Source organism: Bufo bufo, chromosome 1 (assembly GCF_905171765.1).
Source record: "Bufo bufo chromosome 1, aBufBuf1.1, whole genome shotgun sequence".
NCBI classification, from domain to species: Eukaryota; Metazoa; Chordata; class Amphibia; order Anura; family Bufonidae; genus Bufo; species Bufo bufo.
This window is the reverse complement of record NC_053389.1, coordinates 627,570,306-627,592,321: the sequence shown is the minus strand read 5'-3', so window position 1 is coordinate 627,592,321 and position 22,016 is coordinate 627,570,306. Positions and strand designations below refer to the sequence as shown.

Genomic DNA, 22,016 nt, shown 5'->3' with positions numbered 1-22,016 from the left:
GTGAAGGGAGAGGCAGAGCAATGCTGGGAGTTATGGTTATTTAACTGGGACTGTATGTTAGGGCTGAAGGGAGTGATGTTATTTACATGGAACTGTGTGTTGGAGGTGGCTGGGGAGTGGGTCGTGTTATTTACATGGGACTGTATGTTTATGGCGGCTGTGGGAGGGGATGTTATTTACATGGGACTGTATGTTGATGGTGGCTATAGCAGGGAGTTATGTTATTTACATGGGACTGTATGTCGGAAGGGTCTGGGGGAGGCAGTGATGTTATTTACATGGGACTGTATGTTGATGGCGGCTGTGGGAGGGAAGGATGTTATTTACACGGGACTGTATGTTGAAGGCGGCTGGGGTAGGGAGGGATATTATTTACATGGGACTGAATGTTTAGGGGGGATGTTTACGTGGGATTGCATGTTGGAGGTGGCTGGGGAGGGGGTGATATTATTTACATGAGACTGTATGTTGAAGGTAGCTGGGGAGAAGGTGATGTGATTTACATGGGACTGTATGTTGATGGCAGCAGTGGGAGGGGAAGATGTTATTTACATGGGACTGTATGTCAGAGGGGGCTGGGGGAGGCAGTGTTGTTATTTACATGGGACTGTATGTTCATTGTGGCTGTGGGAGGGAGTGATGTTATTTACATGGGACTGAATGTTGAGGGGGGATGTTTACATGGGATTGTATGTTGGAGGCTGCTGGGGAGGGGTGATATTATTTACATGGGACTGTATGTTGAAGGTGACTGGGGATGAGGTGATGTTATTTACATGGGACTGTATTTTGGAAGGAGGTGTAGATAGAGAGGGGTGTTATTTATATGGGACTGTATATTGGAGGTGGCTGGAGAGATGGTGTGATGTTATTTACATGGGACTCTGTGGCGGAGGAGGCAAATAGTGTTATTTACATGGGACTATATATTGGAGGGGCTGGTAGGATGAACTTATACAGTAGATCTGCCTTATTTCTACTAAGAGCACTATGGGGGCCCTGTGAGGGCATTATTAATACTGGAGGGCTCTTCTAGTAATGGAGACTATTGCGGAGCATTATCACGGTTGGGGGCACTGTAGGGTGCAGTATTACTAATGAGGGCATTCTAGAAAGGAATTACTATTACTGGGACTTTGAGGAGCGCTATGACTATGGGGGGCACTATTATTTCTTCAGGATAGTATTTGGGGGTATTCAGGTTGGGGGATGATGATAGAAATGTGAGGAAGCTAAGATGTCTGTGGAGACAAGGTGGCTGAAAGAAGTTGTTCAGACCAAATGGAGAAGATGATGACAGAGAAGATCTACATTAGAGGAGACGTCACCTGGGAGGCACTGGATGTGACATGTATGTGCTGCTGTATAGCAAGTACAGGGAAGTGCGGGGGGAGGGTCGATTTAGAGAACTGGGCCATAATTATTGGGGCTTGGGCCCCAGATCTTTTGAGACCCTAGCAATGCCCCTGGTTATTACAAAGGAAATGCAAGTAGTTACTAAAACAGAAATGTCAGGAGAAGTAAAAGGCACTCCTTAATATACTGCATTCATGTTCAGTCTATCATAATGAGTCCATTTAGGGCCATTAACTACTGTATGTGGACTTTTGGTGACAAAATTATAATGGATTCCTGCTTACTTTATCACGGCTTGTCACATTTAGGCTACTTTCACACTACTTTCCCAGCAGGGCTCAGCAAAAACGCTTCCGTTACTGATAATACAACCGGCTGCATCCGTTATGAAAGGATCCGGCTGTATTATCTTTTACATAGCCAAGACAGATCCAGCATTAAATCCATTGTAAGTAAATGGGTGCCGGACCCATTTTCTATTGTGTCTGAGAAAATGGATCCAGTACCATTGAATTGCATTGTGTGTCATGCCGTTTCGTCCCGCATCCCATGCGAGGCAAAAAACGGCAACTTGCTGCCATTTTCTGTCCGGTATGGGAACGCAAGCAAACGGAACGGAATGTATTCTGGTGCATTCCATTCTGTTCAGTTTTGTCCCCATTGACAATGAATGTGGACAAAATGGAAACCTGTGAAAGTAGCCTTCCCCATATACTTAGCCAAAAATAGTAATGAAATCACAAACAAATATAACATATCATACTGATATTTATTCACTAAACAAGTTTACAACTGTAATTCACTCTAAAAGTTTTCAAAATGATGAGTAAAATGGGTCTGGTCCCTCTTGTTGAGGATCTGGCAAGCTTTCTCAACATTTTTTGTCATTCCTGGAGGACCACAACTGAAAACTCCAACTTTTTTAACCTTAAAAAGAAAGCACAAATAATTATTGTATTGTTGATGTGTAGATGATGATGATGATGATAATTAATACTGGTGGTGATTTTTTTTTAATTAGCTGTGGAATAAACCTAGAACAATATGGTGGTTTTCAATGCAACCCATTGCTCCATCAGAGCACAGTACGTAAGACTGTATGTACAGTATGTGTACTTGTGGTCTGTTTCCATTTTTTCTAAACCTGAGATCAGATTGGATCCGGGCAGAGGAAAAAAGTAAAGTGTTAGGATGGATCAAGCCTGGAAAACACATATACACATACAAAATTCCCACATTTTAAAGATAGTGAAAGGGAGACTGGTAATTTTGGGAGTTACAGTGACAGCCACAGTTCTCCCTTAAGGCCTACTGCACACGACCGTATGGCTTTTTCAGTGTTTTGCGGTCCATTTTTCACGGATCCGTTGTTCCGTTTTTTGTTTCCGTTGTGTTTCCGTTTCAGTTCCGTTTTTCCGTTCCGTTTTTCCGTATGGCATATACAGTATACAGTAATTACATAGATAAAATTGGGCTGGGCATAACATTTTCAATAGATGTTTCAGCAAAAAACGGAACGGAAATGCATCCGTATGTCTTCCGTTTTTTTGCGGACCCATTGACTTGAATGGAGCCACGGAACGTGATTTGCGGGTAATAATAGGACAAGTTCTATCTTTTAACGGAACGGAAAAACGGAAATACGGAAACGGAATGCATATGGAGTACATTCCGTTTTTTTTGCGGAACCATTGAAATGAATGGTTCCGTATACGGACCGTATACGGAACGCAAAAAACGGCCAGTAAACGGGAAAAAAAAAAACTGTTGTGTGCAGGAGGCCTAAAAGTAAAAATTTCCATAAGGCCTCATGTATATGACTATAATTTTGGTCCACATCTAATCCACATTTTTTGCGGATCTGATGTGGACCCATTTATTTTTATGGGGCTGCAAAATAGACAGCACACCGTGTACGGACATCTGTATGTCTGTTCCATCGGCCCGCAAAAAAGATACAACCTGTCCTATTCTTCTCCATTTTGTGGACAAGGATAGGACATTTCTACAGGGGTAAAAAAAAGTGCCAGCATGCAACACAAAACATATACGGTCATGTTCATGATGCCTAACAGTGAAAACATATTGCTTCCATAAAAGTGACATCTTCCACTGCCCCTTAGCTCTGCTTACTCTATAATGTACTGCCTACAAATAGACTGGTATGTTCAATGTAAAAGGTTCCTTCTACCCCTTGGTGACCACCCATATACTGTTTTACGGTGGTCACTAAGGGGTTAAAGGAACCATTCACTATTTATAGGCAGGAGGAGCTAAGCTGATCAGTATATCATTTTGTGGGGAAATATTTAGTATATATGTGAGGGGCCTCATATGAGAGCTGCTCTAATGGCCATGACTGGCAAAAGCGCTGATCCAGGCTGTTCAACACCTAAGATGCTATTGGCAATAGCGCCCGCAGCACGTAAATGGTTACAGAGGGATCAGACTCACTCTTTCTCCCATCCGCACCTCACAAATGAGATTACTTATTGCCAATGTCTGTACGCGCAGGCCGGGGCCTGTTATGGCGCAGCCTGCTAATAGATGTCAGTATAGCACCGACAGCAAAATATATTGCACTGCATGAACAGTGCAAAGTATTTAGAAGAATTCAAATGATCACCTATTATACATTGTGGGACTATTAAATGGTTAAAAAAGAAAAACAAAATCAGGTACAAAAAAGAAATACACTTTTTATCCACTGGAAAAAAATACTTTTCAATGGACAAAAACATAGCAAAAAATATAATCTCTGCATATTTGGTATTGCCATGTCTGTAACAACCCACACTACACAATTATCAAGTAATTTATCCTGTGCAATCATTGCCAGAATTGCTGCTTTTTGCTTTTTTGCTGCCAAAAAACGGAATAAAAAGTAATCCAAAAGTGTTATGTAACCCAAAATTATACCAAAGCAAAAATTAAAACCTCATACAGTTCTTTAGAAAGAAAAATAAAAAAGTTATGGGTCTTTAGATGCAGCAATGAAAAAACATTTTCTTTTTAACAAAGGTTTTTATTGTGCAAAAGTAGTAAAACATAAAAAAAAAAACTATGGGGATCATTTACTAACAGACATACGCCACTTTTGGTGTATATCTGTTGCAGATTCTGGCACAAAGGTCATTTGCACCACAAACTGTGATTATAATTTTTTTTTTTTCAACGTTTATGCCAGATCTAAAAAAGGGGGCATGACGTGGGTGGGGAAAAGGGTGGGCCAGCAGTCCCATCTCATTTATCAGTTTCTACGCCTGTTTTAGGCATAGAACATGGTCTAACTATACACCAGAAAGGGAGCTGGCATAGATTTAGACAAGTGTAAAGTCTGCTGAAGTTATGCAGAGGCCAGTGCCTCTACATAACTTAGGTGGATGAACCGCCAGCACAGGAGGGACAAAGACCGGCGTCCAAATGGCCGATCCTCATAAGTGTCCCCCTATATGTATTTGGTATCTCTGTAATTGTACTGACCCAGAGAATAAAGGTGTCAGGTTTTTATTTATGCCAAAAAAATGAACGCTGCAAAAGTTATGACAAAAACTCAGTGGCAGTATTGCTGTTTTTTCCCATCCTCATCTCAGAAACAGGTAATAAAAGTTAATCAGTAAGTTATATGTACCGTAAAATAGCAGCTTTAAAAGCTATAACTGGTCCTGCAAAAAAAAGCCCTCATACAGCAACATCATCGGTAAAATAAAAAATGATAGCTCTTGGACGGCGATAATGAAAAAAAAAAAAACACTTGGTTATTAAGGCACAAAACACTAAGAGGTTTGAGAGTTGTCGCAGAATAAAGATGGGTAGAATATTTCTACAATGTGTCCTCACTGGTTGCTTGAATGAAGTGGCAACAGTGCTAGGAAAAGCCCTGTTTCACGTTGTCCACTGTTGGCTCGATTCTGCTTTTTCCAAATGATGACATGGTTGGCCATTGGATATAATAGACCAGTTATGTGCCTACTGGACAAAACCAAGTGGAGTCATGAGGAGAGTAAATGGACCAGCACTTTCTTAGGTCTGCTGAAGTTTTCTTGTAGCAATAGTGGGGGTCACATCAGTTGAACTCTCGCTTATTTGACATATCCAAGCAAAATAACATCAAAGTCAAAAAGCCATCTACAAGGAATTTGAACTACAGTATGTTGGTTTTCTTAGCAACGCTTTTTTGTTTTCTTTGTTTCTATATTAATATAACTCCAGCTGTTTCGCTGCTCAGAAATTAGACCAATGAATTCATTACAACAGTTAAGTATATGGAAAAGTTATTAGCTGCCCTTTAATCAGCACAGTAGCAAAATTATTTCTCAGCAATCCTCTACAGCCATCAATTATTTTATTAAATTACGAGATATTAAGACAAAACAATAATTAGCACTCGGGGTATATTAGCATGGTTTTTAATATCACTTATAATAATGTGTCAATGTTGAATAGAGAACTGTATTAACTGCATTGAAGATGCTGAACTGAAATTAATTAGATCCATTTGACTTCCATCCAAATTTTACACACTAAATCACTCACCTCGGGGTAAATTTCCTGCAGAGAGGTGAGAAACGGCTCAAACTGCGGCCTTCCAAAATGAGTGATAGATCGTAAACCCGTGAATAAGCTACGGTTCAGAACTTTCTGGAAGTGTCTTTCACAAATATACTGCAATAGAAAATAAAGTCTTTGTCTATTATCTGTTTCTGAATTAAATGCATACAGTTTAAATGCAAATATCTAACCAGCCTATTATGTTACATCATGTCGATGTGTAAATGCATGGCGACATGGCCAAGATGTTCATTCGTGTTAAGATGAAACAACAGTATAGGGAAGAAATGTTGTGACTTCAAACTTAGAATCAGTGTTAGTGCCCTTAGAAGAAGCCACAGCGAAACACATGGGTGGGATGTCCCTGCTCTATTGGTCTGTATAGTGAACTCATTGTTTGTAGTTGCTAGTTTGGTGCACTTGCTTCCCCATATGGATATTTAGAATCTATTACTTTGTCCTCTGATTTTGATATTTTGGTACTACTTTTTTACCTGCCTAGACCAAACTATGTAATGTAAATGTAAATTGTTACTTTATGATACCTTGTGGACATTTATATACACATGTGAACAAAATTTTTGTACCTTTCCATTAAAGAAAGGAAAACCCACAATGGTCACTGAACTAACTTGAAACTGACAAAGGTAATAATAAATAAGAATTTACTGAAAATCCACTAACGAAAATCAGACATTGCTTCTGAAGTGTGGTTCGGCTAAATAATAAAAAAATTAAAAAAAAAGAAACTGGCCTGGACAAAAATGATGGTTCCTGTAGAAAAGATTGAAATATTTTGACCATAGGTAGATTTAAGCTAAGATGTGTCCTGCATCACAAGTGTCTTCAAACTGGCAATCAGTCATTCTGTCTATTTAATGGGTGAAAAGCAGTCACTCAGATTTTTGGTATCATGGTGGGTACCACACTGAACATCACCCAAAGAAAGAGAGTTGTCTCAGGAGATTAGAAAGACAATTATAGACAAACATGTCAAAAGTAAAGGCTATAAGGCTCAATTCACACCTGAGCGTTTTACAGCGCGTTCCTACGCGCTGTAAAACGCACAACAAGGAGAAACCAATGCTTCCCTATGGGAATGGTTCTCACCTGGGCGTTTTACAGCGCGTTCCTACGCGCTGTAAAACGCCCGACGCTCACACAAGTTCTGTAGCGTTTTTTTGGGCGCTTGTCGCGCGTTTTGGCCCAATAGACTTCAATGGGAACGCGCAACGCTTGTATTTTGCGCGTTTTTTACACCGAAAACGCGCGTTCGAACGCGCGTTTATGATTTTGCAACATGCTGGAAAAGGCACAACACCAGGTGCAAAGCACAGTTTTGGAGAGAAGCCAGCATGGAGGAGTCTGGATGTGACACTGAGACCCTGATCAGGCTGGTGCAAGGCAAACGCTGCCTATATGACACACAGGATGCCAACTATAAAATTAGGAGCAGCAGGCAGCAGGCCTGGGAGGATATTGGTAAAAGAATCTGGCCAGATTGGGCAACTTTCACAAAGACAGTGAAAAAGGGAAAAGGTATTTCCATGTGTGTTGTAATGTGAAAAGTAAACTCCTTGTGTGCAGTGGTGTACCAACTATATGTAATAGCCCTGGCCAGCTCTACCTGCAGCCCTCCAGCTGTTGTCAAACGCCACCTCCACAAATGCTGGGCTGTATTTTACTTGCTGGAGCCTGTGCAGGCATGCATGGAGTGGGATTTTAGCAACAGTGAGAGAACGACGCAGCATCACCATCCCTGTTCTTGTATATGGACACTCAGTGGCCTTAGTTTACAAAGAATGATGTGCACATTACATGTTGTATAGTGTCCCCTCAGCCCTTTAGTTTTTAGTACTGTCCTGGTTCACCCTCCCCCACATTCTGGTACAATGCAATGGCCCAGTATGTTCAATTTGCAGTGGTTCCACTGTCTTGTGGCAGACTGCGCTCCGCCAATGTAGTGGCATTTTGAAATGTAGCCCTAATTTTGGGTTGAGGGATTGGAATCCTAAGTTGTTATTGATATTGTGTCCATTTTCCAAATCCACAGATTGTGGGCTAGGGGTGGGCTGGCATATTTTAGGTGCTTCTGTTTATAACGTGGCAGTATTGGGCACCTTGATGGAATCCGTTCTTTTGCCCACATGGGCTTATATTCTACTGGCCGAGTATGGGGCACTTAAATGGGACACATGTTTTCGCCAACATTTTTTACCAGTGTTAACAGACGACTATTGATGGCCACTATAGGGGCATCCACAAGGGGCACTATATAGGTGAAAAAAAAAAAAAAACACAAAAGTGCTTTTCAAATTTGGTCATTTAGGCATAGTAATAAACCACCAAAATGCAAAATAAATTCCAATTGAAACACTCTTTTCAGACGAAAAATATAAATTAACATAAACTTAGATGGCTTCCCATTGCCAGGGTAACGCCCCATGTGGTGATACAAAATATTCGGTGAAGTGGTCCCGGACAGCCACACCGTGTCTGCTCCCACGCACACCGCTCGGATTAGGACTCTCCAAGGAATGGCTGAGGGAATCTTCAAAATTAAAGCCATCCCGTACACGTACAAAATTATGCAGAGCACACGCTGCCTTCACGGCCGAGATGGCGGTGTCCAATTTTAAATTAATCGGAGAATGGAGAAAGCGCCATTTGTTTGCTAAAATGCCGAAGGCGCACTCCACCACCCTGCGTGCCCTTGTCAGCCGGTAATTAAATACCCGCCTATCAATGGAGAGTCCCCGGCTGGAGTACGGCCTCATCACATGCTCCCCCAGCGCAAACGCCTCGTCCCCCACAAAAACAAAGGGCATAGCCGGATAAGTGGTCCCAGGCAGTGTGGTGTTCCCCGGGAGGTCCATCTCATTATTATTGAGCATTTGGCCAAAGGCAGAATGGCCGAAAACAGCTGAGTCTGAGCTGCTGCCGTAGGACCCCACGTCAATGTACCTGAAGCAATAGTTTGCATCACACACCGCAAAAAGAACAAACGAGAAATATTTTTTATAATTAAAAAATTGACTCCCGCTCCTGATGGGCTTCTGAACGCGGATGTGTTTGCCATCTATTGCGCCGACACAGTTTGGGAAATTGCAGTATTCTAAAAAATTAGCCGCAATTTGCAGCCAATCCTCCTTCTGTGGTTGGGCCATCACAGCAGGATGAAGGACGTCCCAAATTGCCACGCAGGTTTCCCGGACGACCATACTGGCTGTGGACTTCCCGATGAGAAAGGCGAAGTGTAGACTGGTCAATGACTGTCCGGTAGCTAAATATCTGAAACAAATGTAAGAAAATAAAGAGACATTATTAATTTGTTTTTTTTTTTTTCCGAAGTCACCACAATGAAAGGGAAATGGAAAAGCCTCAAAGACGCCTTTATCCGCCATAGGCGCAAACAAAGGGAGCAGAGGAGCGGATCGTCCCCAGGCGCACGCTCCACTTACGTGCATGCACAGCAGCTGTCTTTTTTGATTCCATGCACGGAAATGCGGAGGTGAGTCAAGGCCATACACATTGAGGAGAGGCTGTGGTATGACATGACATACATTCAATTTCATATGGGGAACATACTTACCTTGATTTTCCACTTCACAGCACCGATAGTAGCTGGGAACCCAGCCAGGCGCGAGTTGACGAAGAAGAGGACGAGGGCACAACAATGGACAGTGAGCCCGGACCATCTATGGGGCCAATGAGTCCTCCAGGCCCCCCACCCACTCCGAGTTTGGTGAGCCCCTTGCAGCCTGGCCCAGCCGTCCCAGAAGCAAGTCAGCAGCCCAGACAAAAAAGGAGGAGAACTGAGAGGCAACAGGACAGGCTAATAGGCTGCCTGGATGCCCTGGCACATCCTGTGCCCAAACTTTCTTCGGATGCCTATTTTCTCCTCAGTCTAGAGGAGAAAATGCTTCATGTGCCCCGAAATATGGTCACAAAACTAAGGGATGAGTTGACGAAGACCATAGACAAATATTGCATGCCTTACGAGATCGCAACATCTAGCACTGCCCCACTGCAGGCCCCACTGCAGGCCCCACTGCAGGCCCCACTGCAGGCCCCACAGCAGGCCCCACAGCAGCCAGCACTATATGGGCACCAATATGGGCCACAATATTGCCCCCAATATGGGCCACAATATGGCCCACAACATCCCCAACAAGCACAACAACACCCTCACACATACCCAGCACACACATACACACAAAGTAATATACAACACCCTCATGACACATGGCAGACACAACACACATCATACACATATCCCTGTTCAAGCACGGGCCCAAGCACCTCAACCACCACTGAAATGCCACCCGCCAATCAGTCTCGCGGAGCCCGAGAGACACGGCGGGATCCCGAGGCAGAGTTTTCCGGCCCTCAATATGAAACCCTGTGAAAAGGAGAAGAGGCAAATTCTCGGCCTCAAGGGTTTGGGTGACCAAAACGGTCACATCTGTAGAAAATGCTTTGTAATATGTTTATGTTGATACCAAAAAGTTGCTCCTTTGTTTAATTTTGAAATGTATGATGTTAATACATTCACCAACGAAAAAAAATGGAAGGAAATGTTTGGAGTATTTTTGGAAAGTGAGGGGTAAAACATGGGCAAATGTGTATACATGATGCATGTATGGGATATGTATGCCACACGTTGTCAACATACACATCACATACCCCCCGCACAAACACTCATACATCCCAAACAACAAGAGAAACACGGCGAAACTCAGATCCTGGCACAACACACTGCAAATGGGTAAAATGGCCACAATAATAGGCGACTTACCGCAAAGTAATGACCAGTCTTTCCACTGGTGGGATGCAGTCCCGCATGAAGGTGTCCTGACGCTGCAAATGAGGGGACAACAGCACCAGGAGCTCGTCAAAGCTGGGAAACAATAAAATGCTCAGGGTTACCAATACAAAAAGCACAAAACACTTAGCTTAACCATTGAAAATACATTGCAACAACATATACGTACTAACCTGGGGATGTACATCCTGGTATAGTCAAAAAACTTGTCCTCATGGCCACGGAGTTTCGCATACAGTGCCCAGAACTGGCCCCTCTCCTGTCTATTGGCAATGACAGGGTGGACCCAGAAGCGTCGCCCGCTGTCCCGCCTTCTCCTCAAGCGTTCCAGTTCGATAGCTGCAACAAGTGCCGCAACACGTCGCCGTCTAAAGCATTCCATGACTTCAAACCACACACTCTACCAACACACATGGAATTGCACACCTACAATGCCCTATGATTGGCCAAACTTCAGATAGACAGGGATATTTGCTCATTGGACAACACTGCAGTCAATCACACAAACGCGCGTCAAACGCGCGTCAAACGCGCGTTTACTATTGCAAAAAACGCGCAAAAAAACGCGCGTAAAACGCGCGATAAATATGCGCGTAAAACGCGCGTCTCAGAAACGCTCAGGTGTGAATTGAGCCTAAGACCATCTCCAAGCAGCTTAATGTTCCTGTTTTTCTTTTTTATTGAAAACTCCTTTATTACAATCAAATCGTCAAAAATACATACTTTGTACTGCGACGAATATAGAATATTAGTGGTACTTTTCTGCAGTACAATTACTCTAAAATTACATAAAAGTATAGTGCCTATCTTACATTTGTAGGAAATTATAGTGAAATGAAAAAGCTACACGAATGCACTTCTTCTATCAGGAACGCTTTTAGTGGCCTATTTCCTCTCTATTAGGCTGGGTTCACACTTGAGCGTTTTACAGCGCGTTCAAACGCGCTGTAAAACGCTCAACACATGAAAACCAATGCTTCCCTATGGCCCTGGTTCTCACTTGAGCGTTTTACAGCGCGTTTGAACGCGCTGAAAAACGCCCTACGCTCAAACAAGTTCTTGAGCTTCTTTGGGGCGTTTTGACGCACGTTTGTGGCCATAGGACACTGCAGTCAATCACACAAACGCGCGTCAAACGCGTGTTTACTATTGCAAAAAACGCGCATAAAAACGCGCGACAAAAACGCGCGTTAAACGCGCATATCAAATACGCTCAGGTCTGAACCCAGCCTTAGGAAATCATATAAAAGCACACTATAAATAACTCAAGATATATTATAATTGTCAGTTTTATGTTAGAAAGAAAATTGGGGAAAGATGATATGTAAGGATTTAGGAAGACTTATTTTGGAAAACGTAATTTTGACCCAAAAACAGTAAATGCATTTTTTCCTGGAAAAAACACTACATACCATGGTAAACAGAAATGACATAATTCTACTAAGTGGCTACTTTATAAGCTGCCAATTTCTAGAGCTGGATAGAACAGATTCAAGACACTCTGTGCAAGATGCAGCAAAGCAGCCCCAGAACATAACTAAGTCTCCTCCTTGTTCCACAGTATGTACAATGTTCTTTTCTTTGTAGGCTTTATTTTTGCATCTGTGAACATAGAGCTGATGTGACTTGCACCAGTTTTGTCTCAATTCTCCAAAATACATTTTCTCAGAAGCTTTGTGGCTCAATATGCATACTCACTTTTATGATTTGTTTTCAACAGTGGTTTCCTCCTCGGAATGGTGCGATCTGACAATGATGTACCTTGACCTTAGAGTTCACCTCTAATCTCTTTGGAAATTGTTCTAGGCTCTTTAGTTACCATTTGTATTATCCAGATCTTCAATTTGTCATCAAATTTCCTCTTGCAGCCTTGTACAGGGAGGATGGCTACAGTCCCATAGACCTTAAACCTCTTAATAATATATGTAACTGTTCTGTAGAAACAGGTACATCACTAGTAGAGAGTTTAGCAGTACACACAGTCTGAATAAAACTAGAGACCACTGCATGGAGATTGAAAGGTTGCTGCAGACCTGTGCTGGTTCCATGGCAGGGTAATGTTCCCCAAATAAGACAACTCTGAAACTGTATATTATCATATCAAGATACTGTAGACTAGAACCTCTAACATTTCCCATACCTTATTGACTTAATGCAATGAAGAATGCATGCTCTTCTGATTACAAGGTGTTCTATCCAGCTCTAGAAATTGGCAGCTTATTAAGTGGCCACTGAGTAGAATTATATCATTTTTGTTTACCATGGTATGTATTATTTTTTCCAGGAACAAAAAATACATTTACTGTTTTTGGGTCAAAATTATGTTTTCCAAAATAAGCCTTCCTAAATCCTTACATATCATCTATCCCCATTTTACTTTCTAACATAAAACTGCCAATTATTATATATCTTGAGTTATTTATAGTGTACTTTTATATGATTTCCTAAGAGAGAGGAAATAGGACAGTAAAAGCATTTCTGATACAATATTAGTGGTACTTTTCTGCAGTACAATCACTCTAAAATTACATAAAAGTATAGCCTATCTTACATTTGTAGGTAATTATAGTGAAATGAAAAAGCTACACGGATGCACTTAAGGCTTCGCTCATAAATCACAAATGTTTTTTGTGTGCTGTTTTTTTATGGCCTTGGTTTAATACATACTGTACATTTTTTATTTTATTTTTCTGGTCCTATAGAGAAGCCTATAGGAAAGCACTTGAAAACATGACACCTAGAACATGCTTCCACTGACCTTCAAAAAATGCATTAAGGGCTTATTCACACAAGCGATATGGAACAAGTCAGAGCCTGTTGAGTGAAAATTGCCTCGTTAAAATAAGTCTAATTTCACACAGGTGAGGTATTTGTCCAGATGCAGTCTGCTTTTACATTAAGACTTTACAGTGATCCTTTAATTCCAATGGATATATGCACATAAGCATTGTTTTTCATTGTTGATCAGCCTATTTAGGAGAAATCGCAGTATATCTTCATCCATTTTTCACACTGGACTGATTCATGCAAGTCAATGCAAGGAGGTGCCTATTGTTACTCTTCAGTTTTTTCATGGACATGAAAGATTACAAACAGATGCAATCCAGATGGAAAAAATGGAAACACTGAATTCAATCACAGACAAAAATTATTCAACTTACAGGTAAAATCATCCATTTTTCACTGAACAGACTCTGACATGATCATTGTTACTCATGTGGAAGAGGCCTAAAAGTACAGTAAAAGAAATGCCATAGAAATGGTAGTGTTCTTTAGTGGTGTACCTACAATGGAGGCAGACCTTTCAGCTGCTATGGGGCCTGTTGGGGAAGGGGGCCTGGCCATGGATAAAAGGCTTTGCCCCTGAGTTACTCTTAATACAACAGCTCTCAGACCCCACCTTCCGGCTCCCCACTACTTGGTCTTCCATTACACAGTAGGCCAGTACTTCATTAGCTCTATAGCCACTCCGCCTGAGTACCAATGAGTGCTCCATGTTGTCTCTCTGCTGGGCTCTGGGCCAATCAGCATTAACATTGAGAGCCTCCTGCTGATTGTAGCCCAGCAGAGAAACTTTAGTGAGCCATGCTGAGGGACTTTATTCTTCTGCCAGCAGCCAGACAGTAAGTCAGTACTGGAAATATGTGTGTGTGTCGGGGCACAATACACTAACAGCAGCAAGTGCAGTTCATAGTGGACAGGGGGACACACTAACAGCCGCAGGCACAGTTTATTGGGGGCAGAGTGACTATATATACATATATATATATATATATATATATATACACACAGAAACAGCCACACTTCATGGGGGTATATGGCATGCTATATAAAATGCAGCAGCAGGCAAAGGTAATGGGGCAGAGGAGGAGTAAGGGGTGGTTAGTGGGAGGGAATAGGGACAGGTAGTGGGATTTGCTAGGGATGGGGCTTGGTTGCCCAATTCAGATTCCTTCTATGGGCTCAATGATTTCTATGTATGCCCCTGGTATGCTCTATATTTCTGTTTTGACTTACAGCTACTGTAACATCAGGCCACAGTGTGGAGAAAAATGCTAGGCATCATTATTCCAAAAATCTTTTGTTTTATAAATATACAGTCAGTGCATGGAATTTATATATTGTGACCAAGATAGAAAACGTTACAATTCTCATTCTTCTCATACTCATTCTAGGTAAACAAAAGCACCAGCCTCATATTGCAGCATGCAGAGAAAGGAAATACAATAAAGATTGAAATCAGCAGTCATCTCAAGATGGTTAATATTGGAGCTGGCTTGTTACTCTATAGAAGAGACAACTTTAGCTAGGGAAAATGTATGTAGCCCGCCGCGAAGCAGGATGGACTTGGTTGCTAAGGACCCAGGATATGTCTGCGGATCCAGATAACAGAATACTGGTGCAGGCACACTAGTAGCAGAACTGCCAGGTAAGTACCAGAATACCAAGAGAGATAAACACGATGATTGCAGCAAACAAAAGGAAATTTAGGTGCAAGCCAGAGTCTATGCCAGGAGAGACGATAAGAACAAAATCATCAACAAGGGAAGTTCCAGAGGTGGTCAACCTGTGGCACTCCAGCTGTTGTAATTCTCAGCATGCTTCATTTTTTTCTATTAGAGTTCTGAGAAGGGCAGAGCAAGTATGCATGCTGGAAGGTGTAGTTTTACAACAGCTAGAGTGTCGCAGGTTGCCCATTCCTAGAAAAACAAAATACGAGGCAATGATGATTGGGACCAAATGATTTAAATATGCCGCCTAGCTCTATGATTAGACACAGAGAATGAACCCTGATTGGCTTGGTTTCCAGTCATACTGACAGGTCCAGCAGCTGAGGCTTGTCTGGTCGGCAAAGCAACCCTCCCAGACTGACTCTGCACAGAAATACAAGGCGAGCTCCTGACAGGATTAATATACAGTTCCTACATCTGGGTTCCCATCTGTCAATAACCAAATAGATGAACAGATACCGTCATTACACCAAGATAAAAAAAAATCTTCATATCATATCCCCCATGTAACTATAGCAAATAGACTACCAAACTGGAAAAGTGTAAAGGTACAGTATACCAATAAACCACAGTGCTACAATAAAATTAAAATATCTATACATACACCATAAACGACCCATCGCTCCCAACATGTGTTTCATCCTTTTTTTTATTTGTTCATATATTCTGTTATTGACTTTTCGGTATGTACAGTACTACTAATATTGTATCTATACATTCTTATACCAAGGATCCCATCTGTACCATTCATTCTGTGTATGAATTAATTTTTAATTTGGTGATATTTTATATTTTTGTGTTTCTAATAAATAAAGGTGATATCTATTATTGCATTTTGGCTTTGCATGTCTCTCTTTAACCCCATCCTCACATAGACATTCCAGATATACGACATCCATTGATTCGCCGCTGTCAAGTCTAGAACTTACCTCCTCATAGAAACTGATTAAATTAGTTTGGCATGACCGATCCTTCATGAAGCCATGCTAATATGGCGTTATTTGCTTATTTCCGTTGAGATGCTCTAAGATAAAAAACCTTCAAACAGTTTACCCACAACAGATGTTAAACTTACCGGCCTATAGTTTCCAGGCACTGTTTTTGGACCCTTTTTCAATATTGGCAACACATTTGCTATGCGCCAATCCTGTGGGACATTCCCTGTCAGTATAGAGCCCGCAAATATCAGAAATAAGGGTCTGGCTATGATATTACAAAATTCCCTTAGGATATGGGGGTGTATGCCATCCGGTCCTGGCGATTTGTCTATTTTAAGACAAGGCTGTTGTACTTCTTTCTTGGTCATACAGGACACTTTTAATGGGGAATTTATTTTTACATTCAGCGTTTCATCTGCTGAATTTTCCTCATTGAATACATTGGAGAAAAAAATATTTAACAGCTTTGCTTTCTCCTCGTCGCTCTCTGCGACTCCCCCCTTATTACTCTTTAAAGAGCCAATACCTTCAGATTTATACTTTTTAACATTTATATAATTGAAGAACATTTTAGGGTTAGTTTCACTCTCTTTGGCAATTAATCTATCGGTCTCTAGTTTGGCCGCTTTTCTTTGTTTTTTATATGTTCTATTTTTTTCCTTATAGTTATTCAGTGCTTCCGTGCTACCCTCCTGTTTTAGTTATTTATATGCTTTTTTTTTGTCATTTATTGCTTTCTTTACAGTCCTATTTATCCACATTGGTTTCTTTTCGTTCCTTAACCTTTTATTCCCATACGGTATGTATCTCTCACAATGAGATTTTAGTACACTTTTAAAGTTATCCCATTTTGCGGCTGTATTTTATTTTTAAGGACTTTGTCCCAGTTAGTTAGGCCCATGGCCTCTCTTAGTTGGCTAAATTAAGCTTTTTTGAAGTTTGGTATTTTTGTTCCTCCCTGTAGAAACGCTTTTTTGAATGATAATTGGAAGGTTATTACTTTATGGTCACAATTTCCCAGGTGTCCCCCAACCTGCACGTCTGTTGTTCTGTCAGGCCTATTTATTAATACTAAGTCCAGTATGGCCGTCCCTCTAGTTGGATCTTGTACCAGTTGTGAGAGGTAATTGTCTTTGGTTATTGCCAAAGAACCTGTTTCCTTTATGAGATATACAAGTTTCAGTTTCCCAGTCTATATCTGGGTTGTTGAAGCCGCCTTGTCTATCTCGTTTAGTAGTAGATTTTCTGTGTACTCTGGCATATTAGGTGGTTTATAGGAAACTCCTATTAGTAATTTATTATTGTTTTTGCCTCCATGTATCTCTACCCACAGTGACTCCACATGTTCATGTCCCTCACTTATATCTTCCCGGAGTGTGGCCTTTAGGCAGGACTTTACATAAAGGCATACCCCCCTCTCCGGTTTTGACGATCCTTTCTAAACAGACTGTAACCTTGTACATTAACTGCCCAGTCATAGCTATCATCCAGCCATGTTTCCATTATTCCCACTATGTCATAGTCCTCCTCACACATCACTAATTCCAGTTCCCCAGTTTTATTAGTCAGGCTTCTGGCATTAGTATACATACATTTGAGGTGTAATGAAATTATTTTTATTTTTTTATTGTCCTCCTCTAAAACCTAGGTGCGTCTTATAGGGCAAAAAATATGGTAATATTTCTATTATTTTTGAATCAGCAATAACAAGTCCAATGGACTTGAACATACAATCATTGGATCGCTTATGCCATAGATTGCAATAATATACTAGGCAAAATTGCTATGTTCCTATTAAGTCTATGGGTTAACTTAACCGCAGCATCTGAGGGGGTAAAATATCAGTGATCAAAGTTTCCTCCAGTAATGGACACTGCAGGCAGGTGTCTGCTGTGTAAGGCATCATGCACATGACCATATTTTCTCACTCCCATTACTAGAAATGAGTACAAAATATAATAACTTTATTTTTGTGCAGACCAAGAGAAATAAATGGATCCTTGTGCAGTCCACAAAAAATACAGATACAAAATAAAGTCTTCTTAATGAGACATAAAACAGTAGGCATTAGCTGGATATGGTGCCCGCTCAGCTTCTGACCAGGCGCCATGTACAGTCCATTTCAGGTGGGGGTAAAAACCATTGGATGAAGTAAATAAACAGAAACATACACCATACACAAAAAAGGGAATGTGTTCAAAGGGGTGACACCTTTCCCACATAAATTCTAAAATTTGTAATTTGTTTAAAAAGTTTTTCTTACCAACATAGTTGTACGTAGGTCAAATTTTTCAGCAAACTGGGTGATGTAGATGTGAACAGACACCAAGTTATGTTCATCATTTTCCTCAACTTCTCTAATGATTTCTGCAAGCCACTCAAACTGCCGTTGTGTACGTGTAACCCAGATAAAATATATCTGTCAAAATAGGGAAAAGTTAATTTTATGCAATAGAGAAACTTCAGTATATTTATTGACTGCATTATCAATGGTATATACAGTATATACTAAAAATATATACTCTGTCTAAAGGTGAACATATCTAGTACAGGGGTGACTCCTGGCAGGAACTCTTGCATTATATAAGGTTAATACTACCATTTAATTGAAATGTAAAACATCTATTGGGGTATACAGGTATTTAAGTACTGACTGTTCCCCATGTGTCCTCTGCACTATTGTGCATGCACCTTCTCTCTTAATTTCTAATCTGTATTTTATGCTAACTTCTACATTTTCCTTTATTCTTCCATCAATATGATATGAAATATTAACACAAATCTTACCTTTTTACACGTTATCTTTGCGTTCATAGATGATTTGAACACCAAATCTTTAAGAATGGCGGCAAAGGGTGTGACTCCAATACCCCCTCCAACTAGTACTGAAACCTCATATTTGTTCCATTCTTGGTGCCCTTCACCAAAGGGTCCATCTAAATATATCTAATGTGAAGTAAGAGGTCCATTAACAAACCAAGTGGTTATGATTGCATGTTAAAAAATAAACAACTATGTAAAATGAATAAGTCAATGTAATGAGTGTTCTTTAGATAAATCTGTGGTTCTTTAATTGCTTTTGATGCTTAGAAGACAAAAAAAAAACTACTATATAACTAAAACATAAAAGTACTGTACAGTTATGCTTGACTCAAATAATATACCTAGATTTTAATAACCTGAAGCTGGGTTTCTCATTATTCCCATTTACTAATATTCCCACTACGCTATGAAAATATTAAAGAAGCACTTTTATTTTAAATATGCAGAGATCCGTGGCACATTCATGCGATCAGCCATAAGGCTGATCGCATACATTTTCCACTCGAGAAGCCATGGTCAAATGTGACCCACTAAATGCTCCAGTAACAGTGCTCCCCGGTTGAGATCGGGGAACCTGTTACTTCGCTGAAATACACTAAAGCCTCAAGCAGGCTTTGGTGCCTATATCAAGAATATACCAATACAGGCCACTAGGTGTCAGCATTGTATTGTTATATTTAGTGTTGATCGAGCTCCAAAGTGCTCAGGTGCTTGAGTAGAACACCTCAGGATGCTCGGATGCTCTACCAAGCACCCGAGCACAATAGAAGTCAATAGGAGAATCCGAGCATTAAACGAGGCACCCCCTGCTCTGAAGACGGGAGGGTATCTGGTTCACATGAAAAGGTCAGAAATTGATGGAAACACCACTGAAATGGTTCGGAAACAGCATGGGGAGGATGTCTGGATGCATCTTGGAACCCCAGGTCACTGCTGGGAACGATGTTGTCCGAGTAGTACGCCAATTTTACAGACTGCCAATAATACGCACAAAGCCAAGGATAAAATCGATTTTAGAGGAAAAATTGTTAGGAAATATTCTTTCCTGTATATTTACTTGTATATAAAGTGCAAGTGCTGCCAAAAATTACGAGGAAGAGGCACTCCAATACAAGCTGTATATCACATAAAGGAGGGCCTTATTCACATTGTGGTACAATTGTTTAGGTAGTGGGACTTCTACACTCATAACCTATGCACTAAGTGAAAGGGCTGCCAAAAATTACAAGGAACTGGCACTCCAATACACCCTTTATTACACATAAAGGAGGGCATCATACACACCCTTGAAAAATTATGATTGATGGCCTGCTAGAAACCCTCAAAAACATTAGGAGCAAGGGCCTGCTGGTGACCCTCTAAAACATTAGGGGTGAGGGTCTGCTGCTGAGCTGACCATCTAAAACATTAGGGGTGAGGGCCTGCTGCTGAGCTGACCATGGAAAAAATTATGGTTAAGGGTCTGCTGGTGAGCTGACTCTCTAAAACATTAGGGGCGAGGGCCTGCTGCTGATCTGACCATGGAAAAAAATATGGGCGGGGGCCTGCTGCTGAGCTGACCATCGAAAAAATTGTGGTTGAGGGTCTGCTTCTGAGCTGACTCTCTAAAACATTAGGGGCGAGTGCCTGCTGCTGAGCTGACCATGGAAAAAATTATGGTTGAAGGCCTGCTGCTGAGCTGATCATGGAAATAATTATGGTTGAGGGCCTGCTGCTGAGCTGACCCTCTAAAACATTAGGAGCGAGGGCAGCCTTATAAGCATATTGATATGATGGAGAAGGAGGAGGAGAACGAGAAAATAAAGTTTGAACCATATACCCGTTTTTGTGGTGGAAGGGGTGCATGGGAATACAGTGTATTCAATAAACCATAAAAGCCACATTTAAAGTGCTTTTATGTTCAGGCACTTTCTTCTAGTGGAGTAGAGAAGTCAGGGGCAATCCAGGCCTTGTTCATTTTGCTAAGAGTCAACCTGTTTGCATTTTCAGTTGACAGTCGGATGCGCTTATCAGGTATTATTCCCCCAGCAGCACTAAATACCTGCTCTGACAAAATGCTGGCGGCAGGGCAGGCCATCACCTCCATGGCGCAGAGCGCCAGTTCATGCCACATGTCCAGCTTGGACATCCAATAGTTGTAAGGCACAGAGGGATCATTGAGGACGCTAACACTGTCTGCTATGTACTCCTTTACATCTTCCAAAACATTTCTCTCCTTGTGACACTAGGTTGCTGGCGGGGTGTCATGAAACTGTCCCAGGTCTTGGAGAGTGTTACCTTGCCTCTGTTGGAACTGCTGTGTGTTCCCCTCGTCTCCCCTCCTCGGTTGCCCAAGTAACTACGTACTCTGCTGCCAGCGTTGTCAGCTGGAAATTTTTGGAGCAATTTTTCCACAAGGACTTTCTGGTAGTGCACCATTTTGATAGTCCTCTCCATCAGTGGAATGAGAGATGAGAAGTTTTTTTTGTAGCGGTGGTCGAGAAGGGTGAACAACTATTAATCAGTGTTAGCCAAAATGTGTATAACGCAAGGGTCAAGGGAAAGGCAGCATAACGTAAAGTCAGCCATGTATGCCAGAGTCCCAACAGACAAGACTTCGCTGTCCTCATCTGGAGTATGACTTTCAATCTCCTCATCCTCTTCCTCCTCTTCAGCCCATCCGTGCTGAACAGATGGAATAAACCTGCTGTGGGTACTACCTTCTGTAGCAGAGGTCCTCCTCCTCCTCATCATCATCATCATCCAATTCACGCTGAGAAGACGAACGGAGGGTGGTCTGGCTATCACCCTGTGTACTGTCTTCCCCCATTTCCACCTCTTCCATATGCAAAGCGTCCTCCTTTATTGTGAGCAGCGAGCGTTTCAGTAGACAGAGAAGTGGGATGGTTACGCTAATAGCGGCATCGCCGCTCACTATCTCAGTTGATTCCTTAAAGTTTCTTAAAACCTCACAGAGGTCAGACATCCATGCTGCTTGTGAAGAGTGGAAGCTGACTGGAAAGGCGACAACCA

At 41.5% G+C, this 22,016-nt stretch overlaps 1 protein-coding gene across 1 annotated transcript in view; it reads right to left on the bottom strand.

The window, feature by feature from the left end:
* Positions 1 to 2,106: 2,106 nt before the first annotated feature.
* Positions 2,107 to 22,016, bottom strand: part of DUOX1 (dual oxidase 1) — a 278,604-nt gene continuing 258,694 nt past the window's right edge. The window contains exons 30-33 of the mRNA XM_040413827.1: positions 18,969 to 19,127; positions 18,445 to 18,600; positions 5,893 to 6,021; positions 2,107 to 2,283 (exon numbers count right to left, since the gene is read on the bottom strand). Of these exons, the coding sequence (XP_040269761.1) occupies positions 2,161 to 2,283; positions 5,893 to 6,021; positions 18,445 to 18,600; positions 18,969 to 19,127 (567 nt within the window). The 3' untranslated portion in view covers positions 2,107 to 2,160. The remainder of the gene's footprint in view (positions 2,284 to 5,892; positions 6,022 to 18,444; positions 18,601 to 18,968; positions 19,128 to 22,016) is intronic.